We start from the raw sequence: 21,374 nt of genomic DNA, 5'->3' as shown, positions 1-21,374 counted from the left end.
AGGAGGATGTCCAAATGCTGTGGACGTCACGCTATAACCACAGCAGCAGTGGCTCTGTGTCTGCGGCCCCAGTACAGTATGAGGAGATGTCCTCAGTCCAACCCACAGACAATGCCCTCACTGTCCAATACACTTCCCTACCCTACCCACAGCAGCTCGCTGCCGTATCCGCCCCCACACTGGGCCGTATGGAGCGGGGTGTGGAGGGGGAGACACATCTGGAATTTAAGACAGACAAAACCACAGCACTACTCTCCTCCTCCCCCATCTCCCCCCTCCCTTTATCTCTGGCTGCCTCTCCTCTCTTCTCCTCTCCTGTCCTCTCCTTCAGTCAGCTAGTCAGTCAGTGTGTCTTCTTGAAGCTGCCCATATGTCAGGGATGTGTCCAGATCCTGCTGAACCCCTGCTTGAACTGATCTTGATGGGGAGGGAGGGAGGGGGAAAGGGAGGGGGAGTGACACTGGTTTACAGTGTGACGGCGTGACACTGGTTTACAGTGTCACGGCGGGCTGGGCCAGCTGTTGCTTTGATTTGTGAGATATCGGTGGCGGGCTAGAGCACTGACAGAATGGCACAGCGGTCTAAGGCACTGCATCTCAGTGCAAGAGGCGTCACTACGGGCCCTGGTTCGAATCCAGGCTGTATCACATCCGGCCGTGATTGGGAGTCCCACAGGGCGGCGAACAATTGGCCCAGCGTCGTCCAGGTTTGGCCGGGGCAGGCCGTCATTGTAAATACGAATTTGTTCTTAACTGACTTGCCTAGTTAAATAAAGGTGAAATATAAACAAATACAAATGAAAATAGAGACAGACACCCCCCCCCCTCACAGTCTCACCCCACGACCCAGAGCTTGCCAGAAGTGGAGAGGGGATTGGGGATGGAGTGTGGGAGAGGCTACATCACGTAAACAAAGAGGGGACAACTACCCATACACACACACACACAGACTGAGTAATATACACACACACGCACTCATAAACAAAAACACACTCGCATCCACATGGCGCTGAAATTCCTTTCATTTGCCTTTGATCCCTGGGATGATAGAGAGCGATTTACCTCCGAATGCCTGGCTGTTTCACCAAGCTAAACAGATTAATATCAACACCGGCGTTTAAACTGTCCAGATGGCTCCCAAAACAGGACCGTCACTGAACATCTGCCAAACACAGACTACTACGGCACCGTAGGTCTGTGGGAGAGGCTACACTTGCAATTTAAGAGAGTGAGTTGAGGGATATTAGGATTAAGAGTTTGGATCCCAGCTCGAGACACTGAACATACAGTGTATTTTTTACATATGGCGTACAGCTGTGCACACACTCTGGAGTAGATACTCTCTGAAGTGAACAGTGAGCATCTCAGTAGGGGGGATTCATGAAACACCGTCAAATTTACTGCTCATGTCTTCCAGTAACAACAACAGGTTAGCAGCCCAGTAAATCTACAATGTCTTAAGTTTACAGGTACATTTTGAATATAACAAATCTCATTCCTGTTCCCTTGTAACTCCCTCACTATGGCATATTAAAACAATCATTTTCCTCATGTTCTAGGAGATGTTAACAATTATAAAGTGAGTGAAGGTGTCTGATTGGTGGTGACACGTATAAAGGGATTGTAACCGTGTTGACCTGTGCTCTCTTCCTTCAGGACCAAAGACTCAGAGAGAGACGGGCACCACCCAGAGCACCTGGCCAAGCGGCCCTGCACCATCAGCCCCAGCCAGCGCTTCAGCCCCAGCACTGGCCTGCCAGCCCACCCGCCCCCCAACGGCCTGCCCACGCACCCCCCCAACGGCCTGTCTCACCCCAACCCCCCTGCCCCCCAACACTACCGGCTGGAGGACATGGCCCTGGCCCACCACTACCGCGACGCCTACCGCCACACAGCAGAGCACCGCGAGGCTCGGGACAGGCACCGGCAGACAGGTGAGAGAGGGAGGGAATGAGAGAGGGCGAGGGAGGAATGAGAGAGAGAGAGAGAGAGAGAGAGAGAGAGAGAGAGAGAGAGAGAGAGAGAGAGAGAGAGAGAGCCTCATGGCATCTCTAAAGAACAATGAGAGGTTGTCACAGTTTGGTGTTAAATCCCCAAGGTAGTGCATCTATAAAAAGCCTATAGTGACACATGCTTGGATATGTCCCCCTAGGAATCCATATGCGTCTTCCCTCGGTTAGATCCGTAATGGTTCGCACTGTATAAGGAAGTGTTAGAGCCCTAATGTCCTGTATGTGGAGGAGACTGGAGCCAGAATGGCTCATATATGGTGATGGTGCCTAAGTGCTGAACGCAGGACTGTGTGTTTGTGTTGCAGCTGTGCATGGAGCACGCCAGGAGGAAGTGATCGATCACCGCCTGACAGATCGGGAGTGGGCCGAGGAGTGGAAGCACCTCGATAATGTACGTGTTGCTGGGGTAGGGCTCCCCGGTTTTATCCTAATATCTCCCTAATACCTCCCTAATATCTCCCTAATATCTCCCAAATATCTCCCATCCAACAGAGAAGTGTGTAGTAGATATCTTTCAACCTCTCAGTGCTGTAGATGATATGAAAGGAGGTGGGACGGGGGGAGACAGGATGCTGCTGACAGGTTTAAGAACCGAAACCTCAGCAGAGTTTGCATTTGATGACCAGCTGACCTTAAGGGGTCTGTAGAGGCTTGTGTCCGTGTCAGGAATGGACAGCCGAGGCCTCTCTGGCCAGCGTACAAAGACTGGAGCAAACACTCTGAGCTCCCCTTACCAAGGCTGGAACACTCACTCATACACACACGCATGCACGCCACGCACGCACGCGCACACACACACTCACAAACACACACACACACTCAGGCACTAAAAAGGGCCACAGATGGAGCGAGGGACCCAGTAGAGGACAGCTCCAGCTGGGGAGAGCAGCTGAGACAAGGGCTGCAGTCATGGAGCGAACCGGCCTGTGCTGGGCCTCTGCCAAATTAGAAACACTCTACTGAAATAAATATAGATAACAGAGAGAGGGAGAGAGAGAGAGAAGGAGGCGGAGAAAGAGAGAGAGAAGCAGGCGGAGAAAGAGAGAGAGATATATAGAAAGAGAGAATATGGAAGGAAGGGGGTGAAGGTAAAAAGCATTTTGCAGACCGGGGGTTGAAGGAGGCATAGGGCAAAGGCAGAAAGAGAAACAATGTTGAGAGAGAGAAAAGAGAGTTAGTGAAGAAAAATATAAAGAGTAAGGCAAGGGGAGGAGGTGTGGGTGAAAGGCTTTAGCAGACAGGGGCTTGGAGGAAGCACAGGGGTGGAATGAATTGGTTAGGCCTTTTCCATCAGTAGCACAGCTGTTACAGCCATTTTTACTTCACTGCTCTGTATAACCACTCAACCTCATTCACACACACACACACACACACACACACACACACTCAGCACCGCTGGCTCTCGCAGCTAAAATGGGGACAGGGTCACACACTCAGGAGTGCTCCTGAGAAAGTTTTGTGGCACCTAAACAGCAAAAAATGATTCTAGAGAGACTGGATTGCTCCCAAAATAATCACTCAAATTACCATCAATGAAAATGTTCTCATACAATTTCACATCTTGATAAAGTTTAGGCCTGATTGTGTTTTTTCATAGACTAATTTCAGAATGTACACTATACAGTACTTCCGATTGAGACCCTGATTGAACGGTAGACTTTTAGGTGCAGAGGCTCTGCCACTCTTTAGCACCACCGAGAGCAGCTGCCTGTTGTCAGAGTCTGAACTGTAGGAGAGTAAATCAGAGAGTAGAGCGGCGCTCTGATCATGTCTCCCCCTCCCTCCCTCCCTCCCTCCTCCTCCCCCCTGCAGCTGCTCAACTGCATCATGGACATGGTGGAGAAGACACGGCGGTCTCTCACGGTGCTGCGGCGTTGCCAGGAAGCCGACCGCGAGGAGATGAACCACTGGATCCGACGCTACAGCGACGTGGAAGATATGAAAAAAGGTGGGAGCAACGGCCAGCCGCGCCCTCCTCCTCCTCCTCTACCTCCTCACAACTCCTCCTCCAACACTCCTAACAACGTCGAGACACAGCAGCCCATAGGTACTTCCACTGCTGCAGACACCAGCACCACCAGGCCTCCAGCATGCAGGCTGTCACTCCTCTCTCTACACTGTCACTCAGTCACTCACTCTGTGTGTTCTGTCTGCTCTGAGGAAAGAGGAGAGCATGCTGGCATTGCATGGCCACAGAGACATTGGGCTGGGGGATGAAATGAAATGTTACAAAGCAAAATGAAGCTCAAGTTTGAGTGTGTTCGTGAGGTTGGGACACAGGGGGCTGAATCCTAGCTAGAGATCTATGCATGGGAGCTTGGATTTTTGGGTAAACCATGCACTGATGTTAGTGGGAAATCTGTGCAAAAAATATTGAGTTATTTCCAGTTAAGATTTGGCTCATAAAGTGTGTGTGTGTGGAGAGCGTGGTAGACTGACTGATGTTCTGGTCCGGATTGTGTTTCAGAGATTCATAGGGACTTCCTGCACAGACCTGCGTCTGGCTACCTACCTGAGGAGATCTGGAGGAAGGCTGGTGAGTAACCACACGTCCGTCCTTACTGAACTGTCTCTGTCCCAGTCCCGTCACACTCACCGCCACCGCCACTGCAGATAGCCCTGAAGAGGGCCCTGCCTCTCCTGTTGCCATAGTTACATAAGGACAGGGATGGGATGGGATTGGGCCTGTGACTGTGACTGTCATGTGTGTCATTAGGGTTAAGTACTTTACACCTTTAACCGCTATTAACGGCGACGGCAGTTCAGCTGCGGTGAAAATGCACTAACCAGCCTGGCGCTGTCCAGAGCAGCGGATGTAGCAGAGGTGGGGCCTGCAGCTTAACTGGGTCCTGCTGGAGAGAAGGAGGAGGAGGAGGAGGAGGAGGGATATCCTCTGTTTAGGAGTAGTAAAGCTTAGTTCATATAATACTGCTTTTCAATGTGACAGCTTTTAACTCATTGTTTTAAGTATAGCTGAACCAGTCAAATCAATTGCGTCCTAGTAACTGTTGACAATCTGGGACCAAGTCCCTTAGTCAGATTAATGACTGTCACCATCATCCGCAGAGCAGTCTGATTCCGTTATATGTAGCAGGGGTGGGTTCGCGTGTTGCAGTGCCTGGGCCTGATATAGCTAGCATATCCCAAGAGGAGTCTGGTATGACATAGCCTTGGTCCCACTGAGTACCAACACAATTATGATGCAGTTATATTCAAATACTGCGGGGAAAGATGCTGCTGTCTGTGAGGTAATGTGCTGCATTTTCACCAGCAGAAGAACTATTTTAATTTACAGTTGTTTTTCGTACAGGTGCTACAAGTATCCCGCTCTCCCCAGCACTGAAGCAACTCCAAAACAAGCAGGGTGAGTATGACAGCTCCCATCCCCCCTAGTGTGTGTGTGTGTGTGTGTGTGTGTGTGTGTGTGTGTGTGTGTGTGTGTGTGTGTGTGTGTGTGTGTGTGTGTGTGTGTGTGTGTGTGTGTGTGTGTGTGTGTGTGTGTGCGCGCGCGTGCGTATGTGTGCGTGCGTGCGAGACCCCTCCAATGGTATTCACTACTGCACCACCTCTGTCCTATTAACACTGCTCCCTCAGCAAACAGCATAACTGCAGTCCATCTCTTTAATTAGAAAAAGACACGTATCCTCTGGTGTAGGTAGGGTTGAGAGACTATGCCGCCTTTGAAAAGCAAGATCTGAAGTGTGAAAAACATAAACCTGCCGGATCCCTCCGGAAAGAAAACGTAAATATTGCTGCCCCTCCGTGTTTTGCATTAAGTGCTAATTGTCCTAGCATCTGCTCTGCAGGCTCCTTGATAAGAATTAATTACATTTGGAAACTAATCTTAGTGATGCATGCATTAAGCCTGATAATTGAGCAGCGGAGGACTGTACCGATAGTTAGCAAAAGGCATGCACCTTTAAGAAGGGGAAAAAATGTAGAAATGAAATGGTGGATGAAGGTAGAGACGGGCAGGATGAAAAAAAGCAAGGGAAGAAGAGTATTCCGTTGAGAGGATCAACGGAATACAAACTACTTCTCTAGTTTCTGAGCAGAGACCGACTCGCGCGCACACACACACACACACACACACACACACACACACACACACACACACATCCTCATATTCAGCACATACACACGGGACTAGCCGCCCAGCCCCCGTACCCCAGCTCAGCACAGCAGCCCCAGACAGCTGGACCAGACAGGGAGCAGAGGGAGAAATATGACAGTTATTTATGGCTCCTCTCCTTTACACCAACTGACTGGAAGAATCAGGGAGGGAGAATAGACCACGGTATGACTCTCACCTCTAGTCTGCCCAGAGGAGGCTGACCTGACTATGTCTGTGTGTAGAAGGGAGGGGAATCTAGTGATACAACTTCCCCTCGTTTTGGTTGTACAAGACACTAACTTATCCCATATACTGTGCCAGTTGACAGTTTGATATGATATTTTTCATGGCCATAAAATATCCATTTGGTGATTGAACATGAGGATTTAATTAGTTGTATTATGTGGGGCAGCTGTTTTCTCTCCGCAGAGTTCTGCAAGAGCTAAAACCAAATGAATCGCTGATGTTGTGTCATGTTCTCCTTGTAACATGAAGAAACTAATGAGAAGGATTGTGATTCCTTCCTCGCCGGATAACCACTGTCTTCGATTGAGAACCAGCCTTAGCTTCTATTTTGGACTCGTGCCTGTAAAGGAGTTCACACACCTGACTTTTCTAAAAACACTGCCTATTCACTCACATGAGTTGAGGGTAGGACCTCTACCACAGTTACCCCCTGTTAGCAAAGTTGTGCATAAATGATACGGAAGCCATTTTCACTCCTCAGTTCTAACGTCTGTTTCTTTGTTCATTCACTCAGATTTCTTTTCATCAAAAGCAGAGCGTCACAGAATACTGGGTTAATAAGCAAGTTTACGAACAAAGTTTGGAGACATCTGCTGTTGTCAGCGCTGGAAATGATTGTTACCAGACGTCTTTTAATTCATTATTAACAGGCTTCTTTTTCCCGACAGAATGTTTTAAATCTTGGATGATGTGCATCTGTTTGCCGAGATAAAACAAATGGAGCGCTTAGAGTGCCTCAATAAAGGATGACAGAGTAAGAGCGGTCATGGGGACTGACGCCTCTCTCTCTCTCTCTCTCTCTCTCTCTCTCTCTCTCTCTCTCTCTCTCTCTCTCTCTCTCTCTCCCCACAGAGGAGGCAGTGAACGAGGTGAAGAGGCAGGCCATGTCGGAGCTACAAAAGGCTGTGTCGGACGCTGAGAGGAAGGCCCATGAGATGATCTCCGCTGAGAGGTCCAAGATGGAGAGGGCGCTGGCCGAGGCCAGGAAACAGGCCTCCGAGGATGCACTGACCGTCATCAACCAGCAGGAGGACTCCAGCGAAGTGAGCATCACAGCCTTATCGCCCACACACAGACACACAAACACACACACACACACACCCACCCCCATGCCCCCACACTATCCTACACTCTTAAGTTTTCCAGACACTTAACATGCGTAGAGCTACATGCACGCAACGTGCACTATTTTGGTAACATGATACCTCACCAAGGTTTCCTTCTCATTTGTTGTGAAAGCAAAAGAAGAGTGTCTTGTCTTGTCTTCCCTTGCTAGCATGTTGTCTAAACACTGCAAGCTAGCTAGCCTTTTAGAAAATAGTTTTTAGAACTAAACCAAGATAGACCACAGCCTATCATTTCAAACGGAATCAAATGAGTCATAGTGGGCAGAGCCAAGCACGAGCTAGCGAGATCCTATTGGTGCGTTCTAGCATACATGTGGATATTTCCGTTAGGAAACGCCTACTCATGTGCAATAACTCAATTCGCCTTTGCACTCCTTCTAAACAACGCAATTATTTTAAACTTTGGCAAAGGGTAAAGTCTACAAAACTTAGTCCACTCTGTTCGTAACAGATTCTAGTTTTGGGAAAAGAAAAACTGTATTGAGATCAAATGTTTCATCGATGAGAAAATGTGCAGAATGTCGGCCAAAATCCATCTCGTTCCATCTTCTCCCACTGCCGGCCACTGAGCTTCCTCTCAATACCATATTTGTTAGTGAGTGGAAACGCCAAGCGGATGCTTCACGTTTATACATCCGGTGAAATATCTGTCTCGTTGTTCAATCTGTGCTTTTAGCTTCCCACATCACAATGTGAAATAATCCGATTTATAATTCATTAATAAGCCCTGGCAAATAGTTTTATACTTGCCTCTGTAACCTACAAAATTATCCCAATTTGATATACCGCTTCAATGTATTCACTCCCATATCAGCTAAAAATAGAATGTCATCATGTTTTGGTCGCAGAGAAAAAGCTCATATCTCTGAGCTGGTTATGACAATAGCCTGGAATCAATAGTTATTACTTCTAAACACAATACATTTTTTTGGGGTGGGGGGATTCTAATAAGGCTATAATGTTGTTTGGTTTATCGTTTGAACAGTCGCTGAGATTATACTAATTCATCAATGCAACTTCGATGCATAGCCTATAGATCAAATCAAGGAACCAAGCAAGCAAGTTTCGTTGCCAACTGCCCCCATGACTACGCAAGGAACGATACAATGCGTTACAATTTTCAAGTGCTACGGCAGTACGCAGAATGTCTGGAGGCACTACAAGGAGCCACCCCTTTTGTGATGAAAAACGACATTGCTACATTCCGCTACGCCCCATAAGGTCCGTCTCCGTAGAGTATAAATAGCCCTTATGAAAAATGTCCCCATTTTTGGAACCCTTTTTGGTACCAGTTAGGACCCTTTTGGTTCCCTTTAGAATGCAGAGGGTTCTACATGGAACCAAAAAGGGTTCTACCTGGAACCAAATACGGAACTCCTATGGGGACAACCGAAGAACCCTTTTGGAACCCTTTTTTCTAAGTGTACCCCATACCCCACACCCTGAGCCCTGTAACATACCACAGCACAGCAGCAGGCATAGAGAGATACACTCCTCACCCTACTGTCAGTAAACACAGGCACACCCTGCTGCACTGCATCACAAAGCACACCCACAATCAATCGTGTCACCTCAACCCACCAACCACCCGTTTTACATAACAAACTGTCACACAGCTAACCCATTTATTTTAGACCTCACAGTAACACTTCCTCAAAATAGACATGTCACACACCTGCTCTTCACATTACTTACTGTCACACACACTTCATAACATGTCCCCCCCCCCCACCACCAACATTCGCATCTCAGCAACAGGTCATTCACCAGTTCTATACAATCCAGAGTCCTAGATACAATGTGTGTGTGTTGGAGCTACACAGACAGGTTCTGCACAGAGCAACAGATTTTCACAGTGCTTGGAGCAGTGTTTAACCTATCAGTTCTCTATCAAAATCCCATATTCTGCACAGCATGTGTATATCTTAAACAGGACACTGCCTGGTTGTGGTGTTACTGTGAGCCACAGCTGGCGGCACCTGGTCTGAGTCAACACCTTGTTTTCATTTCATTAGTAAAGATTGACTCCAGCCGCCTGTCTGAATAACAGCAGCCACAAGCGGATGGTTGGAGTAACAGTGTCAGGGCCAGCACAGCACAGGACAAGACAGGACAGGACAAGACAGGACAGGACAAGACAGGACAGGACAAGACAGGACACTCCACCTAGTGGTTTGGGACATTTGTAGCCCCAGACAATAAATGTGGGAATATGTTGCCCAGAACATGAAATAACTCACCTGTTGATAGCATGACAGTATTTGATAAGTGGTAACAATGATATTTGTATAATAATATAACAGGTTTACGACCAGAGATTTATTTTATCAACTCTATGCCTTCTTCCCACTGTCTCTCCAGAGCTGCTGGAACTGTGGACGCAAGGCCAGTGAGACGTGCAGCGGCTGCAACACAGCGCGCTACTGCGGCTCCTTCTGCCAGCACAAAGACTGGGAGAAGCACCACCACGTCTGTGGCCAGGGTCTGCAGGGCCTCCCCGGGGGCAGCAGTGTTCCTCTGGGCACCCCCTCCTCCAGCGCACCCCCTACACACTCAGAGAGCACCCCCCCTGGTCCACTCTCCCTGCCCGGCCAGACCAGCGGTGGTGGGGGAGGCAGTCTCTCCGGGAGTCCGAAGGAGGCTAGCTCCAGCAGTGCCTCACGCTCCACCACCCCAGCGACCCCTGCACTGCTGGACGCCACCTCTCGCTGACCTCGCCCTGCCACGCCCTGCCACGCCCAGTCACTCCCACTGATGCTACAGTCCAGCTGCCATCCATCCTAAATGAACAGAGGAATCTCCATCGATCGCACTGCACCCTTTCCTTCTTCTGTACGGCATCTGTAGGGGTCCTACCGTGAATACTGCATCGTTGACTACTTCTTAGCTACCTGTCGGCCTCGTTTTCTCAACTCCTCAACCTCCTCCCAAAAATCGTTCTGACTGTCTCTCAGCCGCACAGACTTTCTCTCTATCAAACTCGAAACTAGTCAAGGGGTCCACTGTTGTGTTTAGCATGGCTAGGGCTTAATTTACTGAATGCTCAAAATAAACCAATGCAGAAGCAGAACTTCCTCTCTATTACAAAAAAAACCCACACCAGACTTGGTTATTGAACTCTGATAATGTCTTGTGAAGATAAGCTTTGTTATATGCCAGACCAACACGTGGCCTCAGTAACATAAGCCCAGTCAATGCTGTGTATGTCGGGGGCTTGCATTGCATGAGACCCGTTATGGTACCACACTTATTGTGAAGAAGAGATATCTGAATTTAGCACTTGGAGAGGATTTCCCTTTAACGCAGCAGCAGTGGGATGACTCTTAACCCCCAGCATGTGCACTAACAGCCCAGACCTCTAAGAGATGGATAGATAGATGCGTCTATAGAACAGGCTCCTCTGTGTACTGGGCCATGGACATGTCCTGATTGAGGTCCCCTATCTAAGAAGCCAGACACCAGTCAGGAAACCCCTCTTCTGATGGAGGAGAGGGGATAAGATACACTCATGGTGCGATTTCTTTTTTCCTCAGAAACTCTTCCATAATACGGCTAATTATTTATCTAATGATTCATTTTTGGGCTTTAAGGAAGACAAAGAAAAGTCCAAATATTCTAAACAAATAATAATAAGAAAAATCATTTCAAAAAAGTGAACTACCTTGCTAGCGAGCCAAGAAAATGACACCGAACTCACCTCTCTGTACCGATGTGAACCCAAATGAATTCAAAGAAGGGAAAAACATGATCCAAACCTTTTTATTACACTGCCAAAGTTACTAAGAGACAAGGAGAAGCACTCATCTTGTAACCAAACGCAAGCAACTTCACCTCCTCAGCAGCAAAGCTCTGGGAGATTAAGGCTGTAGAGCAACAACAAGAGTCACACAAAAACTCTATCTTGAGTGTACTGTAGCTGGCCTCTGTCAGCCTGAAAATACCCACAGTGATCCACAGAGAGAGAAATCCAGAGCAAACATTTGAAACGCCTGCCACAAAAGACAAATGAAATGGAAGGACGAGCCACTGAATGTGACAGTGATTTATGTGAATGGCAACGGAATGGACAAAGAAGCAGCTACTTGGCCTCAAAAAGAAGATGAAAGGCATTGGAACTGCCAAAAAGAACCTCAAAAAAACGGATAACCTGTCCAAGCAAGCATTGTACAGTACGGATAAGACTTTTGTTCCTAATTATGTTTTTTAGCTCTATCAAGAGGATACATTTCAGTGAGTCGTACATTTTCACCCTCCTTTTCCAAAGCATGACAAACAGACTAACGAGCCTCATAAAGCGGTGTAGACTCAGTTCTCTTCTCTCTCTCTTTCTACCTCCCCCCCACTTTCCTGTATGTACCTCCCTGAAACTCTCTCGTTCCTCAGTCAACCCTACCCCCCCTTTGGACATAACCTCTGAGCAGATCTCTGGGAAGGGATAAAACCTGCTTGTAGATATTCCTTTCTTTGTTTCTCGATAAAAAAATTGTCTCCGTCTCTGGTGTCCACCTGTGCTGCCCTTGTGCGTTTTCAGAAAGAGGGACTCGTCTTCTTTTTAAGTTTGGACAAAACATTGAAGCAGGAGCAAAGACACTCTAGGAGAGAGAATCCCATGTTGTACTTATTGTTCAATTTGTTGTATCTTTATCAATGAAAAGAAAATCCTCTTGTAGAATATTTTATATTGCTCGCATTGTAAGACAGTGAGAGGACGGAGGTGCAATATGAAGAGAATTCAGCTACTGGGTGGAACCTCAGCAACTACCCATAGGGGGTCATATAATATAGATACATATAAATATATTTAAAATAACATCAGTAACTTAATGTGAATGTACATAGTATTTAAAGAGGTCCAAAAATGTGTTTGCCAAATAACAGAAACCTTTAAAGTAATGTACAATGTCCAGAATATGATTTCTTTCCAGTTCATTTTTTAATCAAAGGAATTTTCATTTCTCATAAATCCTTCTTTTCTACCAGATTAGCAAAGTCTGTTGAGTGTGTAATCTCAAAAAGATGTTATGAGGAGGGATGTTGGCAGCGATAGTGGTTCTCTTCTGGAGTCACAGTTCTTCTAGCTCCCCCTATGATTGATGGCAGCGTACTCCACTGACTCCCTTCAAGAGGAGCCAGCTATAGCTCTCATGACAGGCCCAAGAGGATGGTTTTAAAGAGGAGAAAGAGAGGCTTATCACACATTGATTCTAAAAGCGTCCTAGCGTGAGGCTAAATTACTCCACTACTCTGGATATTGGATTCAAAACTGCAACAACTTGTGCCCAAAAAGTTATCTGTATCTGTGTGAAACATTGCCATCCATTGGGCTGGATTGCCACTGCAGTGGGCCACACTGAAAACCCTGTGGGCTGCCCTCAAAACAAAGCCAACACACTGGTCTGGAAGTCTGAAGCTTAACCTAACCGTGATACTGCCCAATCCTTTCACTGGTTATTTTTTCTTACTCTGTCCATAGATTAGTTTGTGAAGATGCAGTCTGAGTCATTTTTCCTCGTGTAGCTTTAGGATCCTAGCAAGGCAAGAAGTACTCAGAAACTGGGAGAGTTGGAACAGATGTCTTCACAATCAGACTAACAAGGAGGAATGCCATCTCATACAGTAATGTCATCACAAGCTATAAGTTAAAACTTCATTAAGTTAGAATTACAAGCTCAAATGGCTTTCAAACATAGCATTAAATTGGGACTGTACCTGCCATGTTCAAATGATTGATATAATAATCCCTAACCAATTGGCCACATAACTCTAAAATGGATCAAGCTTTTGTGTTGTTTTATCTTCTACTGTTACAAGTATGGTCTGCCAGGCTCTTTCACATTTAAAACCTAGAGTGACATATGGACGCAGAAACGATTCGATGTCTATTAGCATTGACAGTGTGTTTCATTTATCACATATGTACATGATCTATTTTCCTATATGTCAGTATCAAAAAGTAATATATAAATCGTTCAAATGTGATAAGCTGCGAGGTACCCTGCATCTGCGTTGTATATGTGTGTCGTATGTTATTACCGATGTATTGAAATGACTTCAGCCCGTTTGTGTTTCTAAACCTCTTCAGCCCTCTGCTCTTTAACCCCCACCTGGACATCCCTCCTGTCTCCTGACCCACCACAAGCTACCTCCTGTGACGCTGCAGCACATGACTGGGAGAGGTCACCGAGCTTTGGGAGCAGGGCTGCGAGCAGACATGCAAACTCACACAAACATCAGAGCAAATAGGAAACAAACCCGAAAGATCTAATACAGATAACTTTACAATGTGTATATTTTCGCAGCTCAACTCTGTCAGTCAGAAATAGGGATCAAATGAGGAACACTCAGATGATTTGGATTCTAGACTCTCTACGTACACTACACTGTCCAGGGTTCGATATACAGAAATTCCTTCCATACCCCAGCTGAACGTTAAACCATTACATGCCATTTGTAGTCCAAAACAAATAAAAGCACAGACCAAAGTATTTCTGCACGGCAGTGGATTTTGAAATTGTGTAGAGAAAGACCAGAAATAAGGAGGCTTGAGGCCAACTATACCTGTTAACCAAAGTGTCTGAAATAAACACATGCTCAAAGCACAAGACAAAAACAAACAACCAACGCATCTGTGAAGGTGAAGATTTGTAGATTATTTATTCAAGCAATCAAAGCGCTTGTTTCTACATATCTAATGCCTCAGATAAGACTACAGAAACATCTCCGGAATGCGTAATGACTGCTTTGAGTTTTCTTCCTAAGCCTTGCTTACAGACGGAATAAATGCATGGTGTGTGTGTGTGTACTTGTTTTTCTCTTTTCACAGTTTCTCTGTACAAACTACTTGAACCTTCAGAGCTTTAATGAAACATCTCAGTCAGAATAATGGCAGAGAATTCTAAAGATGTAGCAGTGCACTGAGAGGGAAAGACAGAGTGAACTCACCCACCATATTATCCACGACATTACTGTAGGTTTTGATGACATTTCAATACACATTATCCTTTAATGCTCTCTGTGTGCTTTGCTTGTCTGCGAATCAACCCTGAAACACAATAACTCTTCGATTTGTCACAACTTGTGGCAAATACTATTTTTATTGACCAAAAAAAATGTGTGTTTGTAATATCTATCACACCATCTCTCTCTTTCTCTGCTGTCCCTTCTTTAGCCCAGAATTGGGGCAGATGTTCTTTGGGCAGGTCTATACAGGGGTTGATGCTGTTGGACATTTGGCCATGTAAGCTGTCACTGAAAGGACAGCTGAAGTAGAGTTAGCATGCCGAGTTCCTGTTCTGTGTGAATTCTCTTTTTTTATGACCAGACAAGGTCAACAAGGTTCCTAAAAGTGGTATGGGCTCTGAGGAAAGGATTTAGATTCTGGACATGGAATAATGGAAGACCAACTGTTTGTGGAGTGTTCTATTTCATTCATTTCCTCTGATGACTCATGTCATAATGGGGTATTAGGAGGACTGTTCCTGCCTCTGATGTAAAATCTACATAGCCTGGAGATCTCTGCCTCATATATAGATAAAGACTGTCATTCATTCACACATACAGACCACTTTCTTATCTCTTTAGGTTTTTATTACGGCATACATGAAGAGGGCAAATTCTGTGTTTTCGATGGCAAATACTAGCATGTTGGCATCAGCCTCTCCCTAACCATTTACCACCAATCTATCAATGGAGTTTCCTGGCTCATCTGATTTTAGTGATTGATTGCCCTGTGAAGCCCGCACTGATACAAAGCTGAGATGGCAAAAGTGGATACAGCTCTTGGTCTCCCCAAGCCATGGTAGGGATGAAAGTGTTTTGTTTTTGTTTTTTTTACATTATTACTTCAAGACAAACAAAGACTTGGTTTTATATGTGTAGGGAAGCATTATATACTGTATTGTGCAATACATTATTACAGAAAAAAAATGTTTCTGTAGGAAAGGTTGGCGCTTTGAAGAAAAATGTATTTTCCTCTTTAAGGGTCCTATTACCATTCTTTAGATGAAGTGAACTGTGCCAGAAGAATTTAATTCTGATTTTTATTTATTTATTGCATGCTTTCCTTCCCTTTTTGCTATTCCCCTTCTTTAACTGTGCGCTATGTTGGATGTGTGAAGCTGTAAACATTCTAATTCAGGTTATTGTCTGTGTTGAGCTATGTAACTGCGTAATTAAAAATGAAATGAAATATCAAACATATTTCCTGATTTTCTGAGTCAAAGATCCTTATTTCAACGTCATAATGAAATACTGCTGCACAGGTAAGTTGGAAAATCGTATTTTGGTGTAGTGGTATTCAAAGTCGGGGTTGCGACCAGGAACTGCATTGCGGTCAACAAAATGTAAATACACTGAACAAAAATATAAACGCAACATGTAAAGCGTTGGTCCCATGTTTTATGAGCTGAAATAAAAGATCCCAGAAATGTTCCTTACACACAAAAAGCTTATGTCTCTCAAATGTTGTGCAATTTTGTTTATATGCCTGTTAGTGAGCATTTCTCCTTTGCCAAGATAATCCATCCACCTGACAAGTGTGGCATATCAAGAAGCTGATTAAACAGCACACTCATTACACAGGTGCACCTTGTGCTGGGGATAATAAAAAGCCACTCTAATATGTGCAGTTTTGTCACACAAATCAAGGCAATAGATGACTCAAGTTTTGACAGAACATGCAATTGGAATGCAGGAATGTCCACCAAAGCTGTTGCCAGAGAATTGAATGTTCATTTCCCTACCATTTAGAGAATTTGTCAGTAAGTCCAACCGGCCTCAAAACTGCAGCCCAGGACCTTTACATCCGGCTTCTTCACCTGTGTGATCATCTGAGACCAGCCATGTGAACCTGCTGATGAGACTGGGTTTGCACAACCAAAGAATTTCTGGATAAACTGTCAGAAACTGTCTCAGGGAAGCTCATCTGTGTGCATATCATCCTCACCAAGGTCTGGACCTGACTGCAGTTCGGCGTCGTAACCGACTTCAGTGGGCAAATGCTCACCTTCGATGGCCACTGGCACACTGGAGAAGTGTGCTCTTCATGGATTAATCACGGTTTCAACTGTAACGGGCAGATGGCAGATGCCTCACAAGTCCTCAACTGGCAGCTTCATTAAATAGTACCCGCAAAACACCAGTCTCAACGTCAACAGTGAAGAGGCGACTCCGGGATGCTGGCCTTCTAGGCAGAGTTCCTCTGTCCAGTGTCTGTGTTCTTTTGCCCATCTTAATCTTTTCTATTTATTGGCCAGTCTGAGATATGGCTTTTCTTTGCAACTCTGCCTAGAAGGCCAGCATCCCGGAGTCGCCTCTTCACTGTTGACGATGAGACTGGTGTTTTGCGGGTACTATTTAATAAAGCTGCCAGTTGAGGACTTGTGAGACGTCTGTTTCTCAAACTAGACACTCTAATGTACTTGTCCTCTTGCTCAGTTGTGCACCGGGACCTCCCACTCCTCTTTCTATTCTGGTTAGAGCCAGTTTGTGCTGTTCTGTGAAGGGAGTAGTGAACAGCATTGTACGAGATCTTCTGTTTCTTGGCAATTTCTCGCATAGAAAAGCCTTCATTTCTCAGAACAAGAATAGACTGATGCGTTTCAGAAGAAAGGTCTTTGTTTCTAACAATTTTGAGCCTGTAATCGAACCCACAAATGCTGTTGCTCCAGATACTCAACTAGTCTAAAGAATGCCAGTTTTATTGCTATTTTAATCAGATCAACAGTTTTCAGCTGTGCTAATATAATTGGAAAATGGTTTTCTCATGATCAATTAGCCTTTTAAAATGATAAACTAAGATTAGCTAACACAACGTGCCATTGGAACACAGGAGTAATGGTTGCTGATAATGGGCATCTGCACGCTTATGTAGATATTCCATAAAAAAATCTGCCGTTTCGAGCTACAAAAGTCATATACAACATTAACAATGTCTACACTGTATTTCTGATCAATTTGATGTTATTTTAATGGACAAAAAAAAAGATTTTCTTTCAAAAACAAGGACATTTCTAAGTGACCCCAAACTTCTGAACAGTAGTGTATATACAGTACCAGTCAAAAGTTTGGACACACCTACTCATTCAAGGGTTTTTCTGAATTTTTTACTAATTTCTACATTGTAGAATTATAGTGAAGACATCAAAACTATGAAATAATACATATGGAATCATGTAGTAAGCAAAAAAGTGTTAAACAACTCAAAATATATTTTATATTTGAGGTTCTTCAAAGTAGCCACCCTTTGCCTTGACAGTTTGCACGCTCTTGGCATTCTCTCAACCAGCTTCATGAAGTTGTCACCTGGAATACATTTTAATTAACAAGTGCGCCTTGTTAAATGTTAATTTGTGGAATTTCTTTCCTTCTTAATGTGTTTGAGCCAATCAGTTGTGTTGTGACAAGGTAGGGGTGGTATACAGAAGACCAGGTCCATATTATGGCAAGAACTACTCAAATAAGAAAAGAGAAATGACAGCCCATCATTACTTTAAGACATGAAGGTCAGTCAATCTGGAACATTTCAAGAACTTTTAAAGTTTTTTCAAGTGCAGTCGCAAAAACCATGAAGCACTATGATGAAACTGGCTCTCATGAGGATCGCCACATGAAAGGAAGATGCAGAGTTATCTCTGCTGCAGAGGATAAGTTCATTAGAGTTATCAGCCTCAGAAATTGCAGCCCAAATAAATGCTTCACAGAGTTCATGTAACAGACACATCTCAACATCAACTGTTCAGAGGAGACTGTGTGAATCAGGCCTTCATGGTCAAATTGCTGCAAAGAAACCACTACTAAAGGACACCAATAATAAGAAAAGACTTGCTTGGGCCAAGAAACACAAGCAATGGACATTAGACCGGTGGAAATCTGTCCTTTGGTCTGATGAGTCGAAATTTGAGATTTTTGGTTCCAAGCGCCGTGTCTTTGTGAGATGCAGAGTAGGTGAACGGATGATCTCCGAATGTGTGGTTCCCACCCTGAAGCATGGAGGAAGAGGTGTGATGGTGTGGGGGTGCTTTGCTGGTGACACTGTCAGTGATTTATTTAGAATTCAAGGCACACTTAACCAGCAGGTCTACCACAGCATTCTGCAGCGATACGCCATCCCATTTGGTTGGCACTTAGTGGGACTATCATTTGTTTTTCAACAGGACAATGACCCAACACACCTCCTGGCTTTGTAAGGGCTATTTGACCAAAAAGGAGAGTGATGGAATGCTGCATCAGATGACCTGGCCTCCACAATCACCCGACCTCAACCCAATTGAGATGGTTTGGGATGAGTTGGACCGCAGAGAGAAGGAAAAGCAGCCAACAAGTGCTCAGCATATGTAAGGAACTCCTTCAAGACTATTGGAAAAGCATTCCTCGTGAAGCTGGTTGAGAGAATGCCAAGAGTGTGTAAAGCTGCCATGAAGGCAAAGGGTGGCTACTTTGAAGAATATTAAATATTAAATATACTGCTCAAAAGAAATAAAGGGTACACTTAAACAACACATCCTAGATCTGAATGAACTAAATAATCTTATTAAATACTTTTTTCTTTACATAGTTGAATGTGCTGACAACAAAATCACACAAAAATAATCAATGGAAATCCAATTTATCAACCCATGGAGGTCTGGATTTGGAGTCACACTCAAAATTAAAGTGGAAAACCACACTACAGCCTGATCCAACTTTGATGTAGTGTCCTTAAAACAAGTCAAAATGAGGCTCAGTAGTGTGTGTGGCCTCCACGTGCCTGTATGACCTCCCTACAACGCCTGGGCATGCTCCTGATGAGGTGGCGGATGGTCTCCTGAGGGATCTCCTCCCAGACCTGGACTAAAGCATCCACCAACTCCTGGACAGTCTGTGGTGCAACGTGGCGTTGGTGGATGGAGCGAGACATGATGTCCCAGATGTGCTCAATTGGATTCAGGTCTGGGGAACGGGCGGGCCAGTCCATAGCATCAATGCCTTCCTCTTGCAGGAACTGCTGACACACTCCAGCCACATGAGGTCTAGCATTGTCTTGCATTAGGAGGAACCCAGGGCCAACCGCACCAGCATATGGTCTCACAAGGGGTCTGAGGATCTCATCTCGGTACTTAATGGCAGTCAGGCTACCTCTGGCGAGCACATGGAGGGCTGTGCAGCCCCCCAAAGAAATGCCACCCCACACCATGACTGACCCACCGCCAAACCGGTCATGCTGGAGGATGTTGCAGGCAGCAGAACGTTCTCCACGGTGTCTCCAGACTCTATCACGTCTGTCACGTGCTCAGTGTGAACCTGCTTTCATCTGTGAAGAGCACAGGGCGCCAGTGGCGAATTTGCCAATCGTGGTGTTCTCTGGCAAATGCCAAACGTCCTGCACGGTGTTGGGCTGTAAGCACAACCCCCACCTGTGGACGTCGGGCCCTCATACCACCCTCATGGAGTCTGTTTCTGACCGTTTGAGCAGACACATGCACATTTGTGGCCAACTGGAGGTCATTTTGCAGGGCTCTGGCAGTGCTTCTCCTGCTCCTCCTTGCACAAAGGCGGAGGTAGCGGTCCTGCTGCTGGGTTGTTGCCCTCCTACGGCCTCCTCCACGTCTCCTGATGTACTGGCCTGTCTCCTGGTAGCGCCTCCATGCTCTGGACACTACGCTGACAGACACAGCAAACCTTCTTGCCACAGCTCGCATTGATGTGCCATCCTGGATGAGCTGCATTACCTGAGCCACTTGTGTGGGTTGTAGACTCCGTCTCATGCTACCACTAGAGTGAAAGCACCGCCAGCATTCAAAAGTGACCAAAACATCAGCCAGGAAGAATAGGAACTGAGAAATGGTCTGTGGTCACCACCTGCAGAACCAGTCCTTTATTGGGGTGTCTTGCTAATTGCCTATAATTTCCACCTGTTGTCTATTCCATTTGCACAACAGCATGTGAAATTTATTGTCAATCAGTGTTGCTTTCTAAGTGGACAGTTTGATTTCACAGAAGTGTGATTGACTTGGAGTTACATTGTGTTGTTTAAGTGTTCCCTTTATTTTTTTGAGCAGTGTATATTTTCATTTGTTTAACACTTTTTTGGTTACTACATGATTCCATATGGGTTATTTCATAGTTTTGATGTCTTCACTATTATTCTACAACGTAGAAATAGTAAAAAAATAAAGAAAAACCCTTAAATAAGTAGGTGTCCAAACTTTTGACTGGTACTGTCTATGTAAAAGTATGGTATGGGACAATAGGCCCATTGTCACGGTTGTCGTAGTAAGAGGCGGACCAAAGTGCAGCGTGTGTGTTGTTCCACATTTTATTTCCAGAGTGAAACTATGCGATACAAACAATAAACTGATCAAACAAAAACCTTGACACAGAGGTGAAACATACACTACGCAGAAACAATCTCCCACAAACTCAGGTGGGAGAAAAAAAATAAAAACCCTACTTAAGTATGATCTCCAATTAGAGACAACGAGGACCAGCTGCCTCTAATTGGAGATCATCCCAAACAAAACCAAAATAGAAATACAAAACTAGAACATGAACATAGAAATAGAAAACATAGAAAAACACACCCTGTCACGTCCTGACCTACTCTACCATAGAAAATAACATCTTACTATGGTCAGGACGTGACACCTATACAAACGTTTTTGAGAAAGATAATTTGATAAATATTTGTATAATTGGTTTATTTTCGTTTTGATAAGAGATGAAAATGCAATGAATTGAAGGTTATTGTTGATGTAAAAATGGACATTTACCCAATTATTTTATTTGGGATGGGGTGGGGTCACGAGAAATTCTTGGGGGAAAAATGGGGTCTCAGCTGAGTTTGAATGCCACTATAATCTGATAGATTTTAAAACGGGATTTGTAAAGGTAACGGTAT

General features: G+C 45.1%; 1 protein-coding gene across 13 annotated transcripts in view; it reads left to right on the top strand.

The window, feature by feature from the left end:
* LOC106587162 (protein CBFA2T3-like) overlaps positions 1 to 15,693 on the top strand; it is a 59,425-nt gene extending 43,732 nt beyond the window's left edge. For 7 of the 13 annotated variants that reach the window (XM_045708020.1, XM_045708018.1, XM_045708028.1 and 4 more), the window contains exons 6-12: positions 1,656 to 1,933; positions 2,317 to 2,417; positions 3,824 to 4,058; positions 4,479 to 4,547; positions 5,322 to 5,375; positions 7,224 to 7,414; positions 9,851 to 15,693. In XM_045708020.1, the coding sequence (XP_045563976.1) occupies positions 1,656 to 1,933; positions 2,317 to 2,417; positions 3,824 to 4,058; positions 4,479 to 4,547; positions 5,322 to 5,375; positions 7,224 to 7,414; positions 9,851 to 10,210 (1,288 nt within the window). In that variant the 3' untranslated portion in view covers positions 10,211 to 15,693. The remainder of the gene's footprint in view (positions 1 to 1,655; positions 1,934 to 2,316; positions 2,418 to 3,823; positions 4,059 to 4,478; positions 4,548 to 5,321; positions 5,376 to 7,223; positions 7,415 to 9,850) is intronic. The other 6 variants (XM_045708022.1, XM_045708021.1, XM_045708023.1 and 3 more) reach the window with 5 other exon arrangements.
* The last annotated feature ends 5,681 nt before the right edge of the window (positions 15,694 to 21,374 follow it).

This window comes from Salmo salar, chromosome ssa26, assembly GCF_905237065.1.
Source record: "Salmo salar chromosome ssa26, Ssal_v3.1, whole genome shotgun sequence".
Taxonomy (NCBI): domain Eukaryota; kingdom Metazoa; phylum Chordata; class Actinopteri; order Salmoniformes; family Salmonidae; genus Salmo; species Salmo salar.
This window is presented reverse-complemented; position numbering and strand designations above follow the sequence as displayed.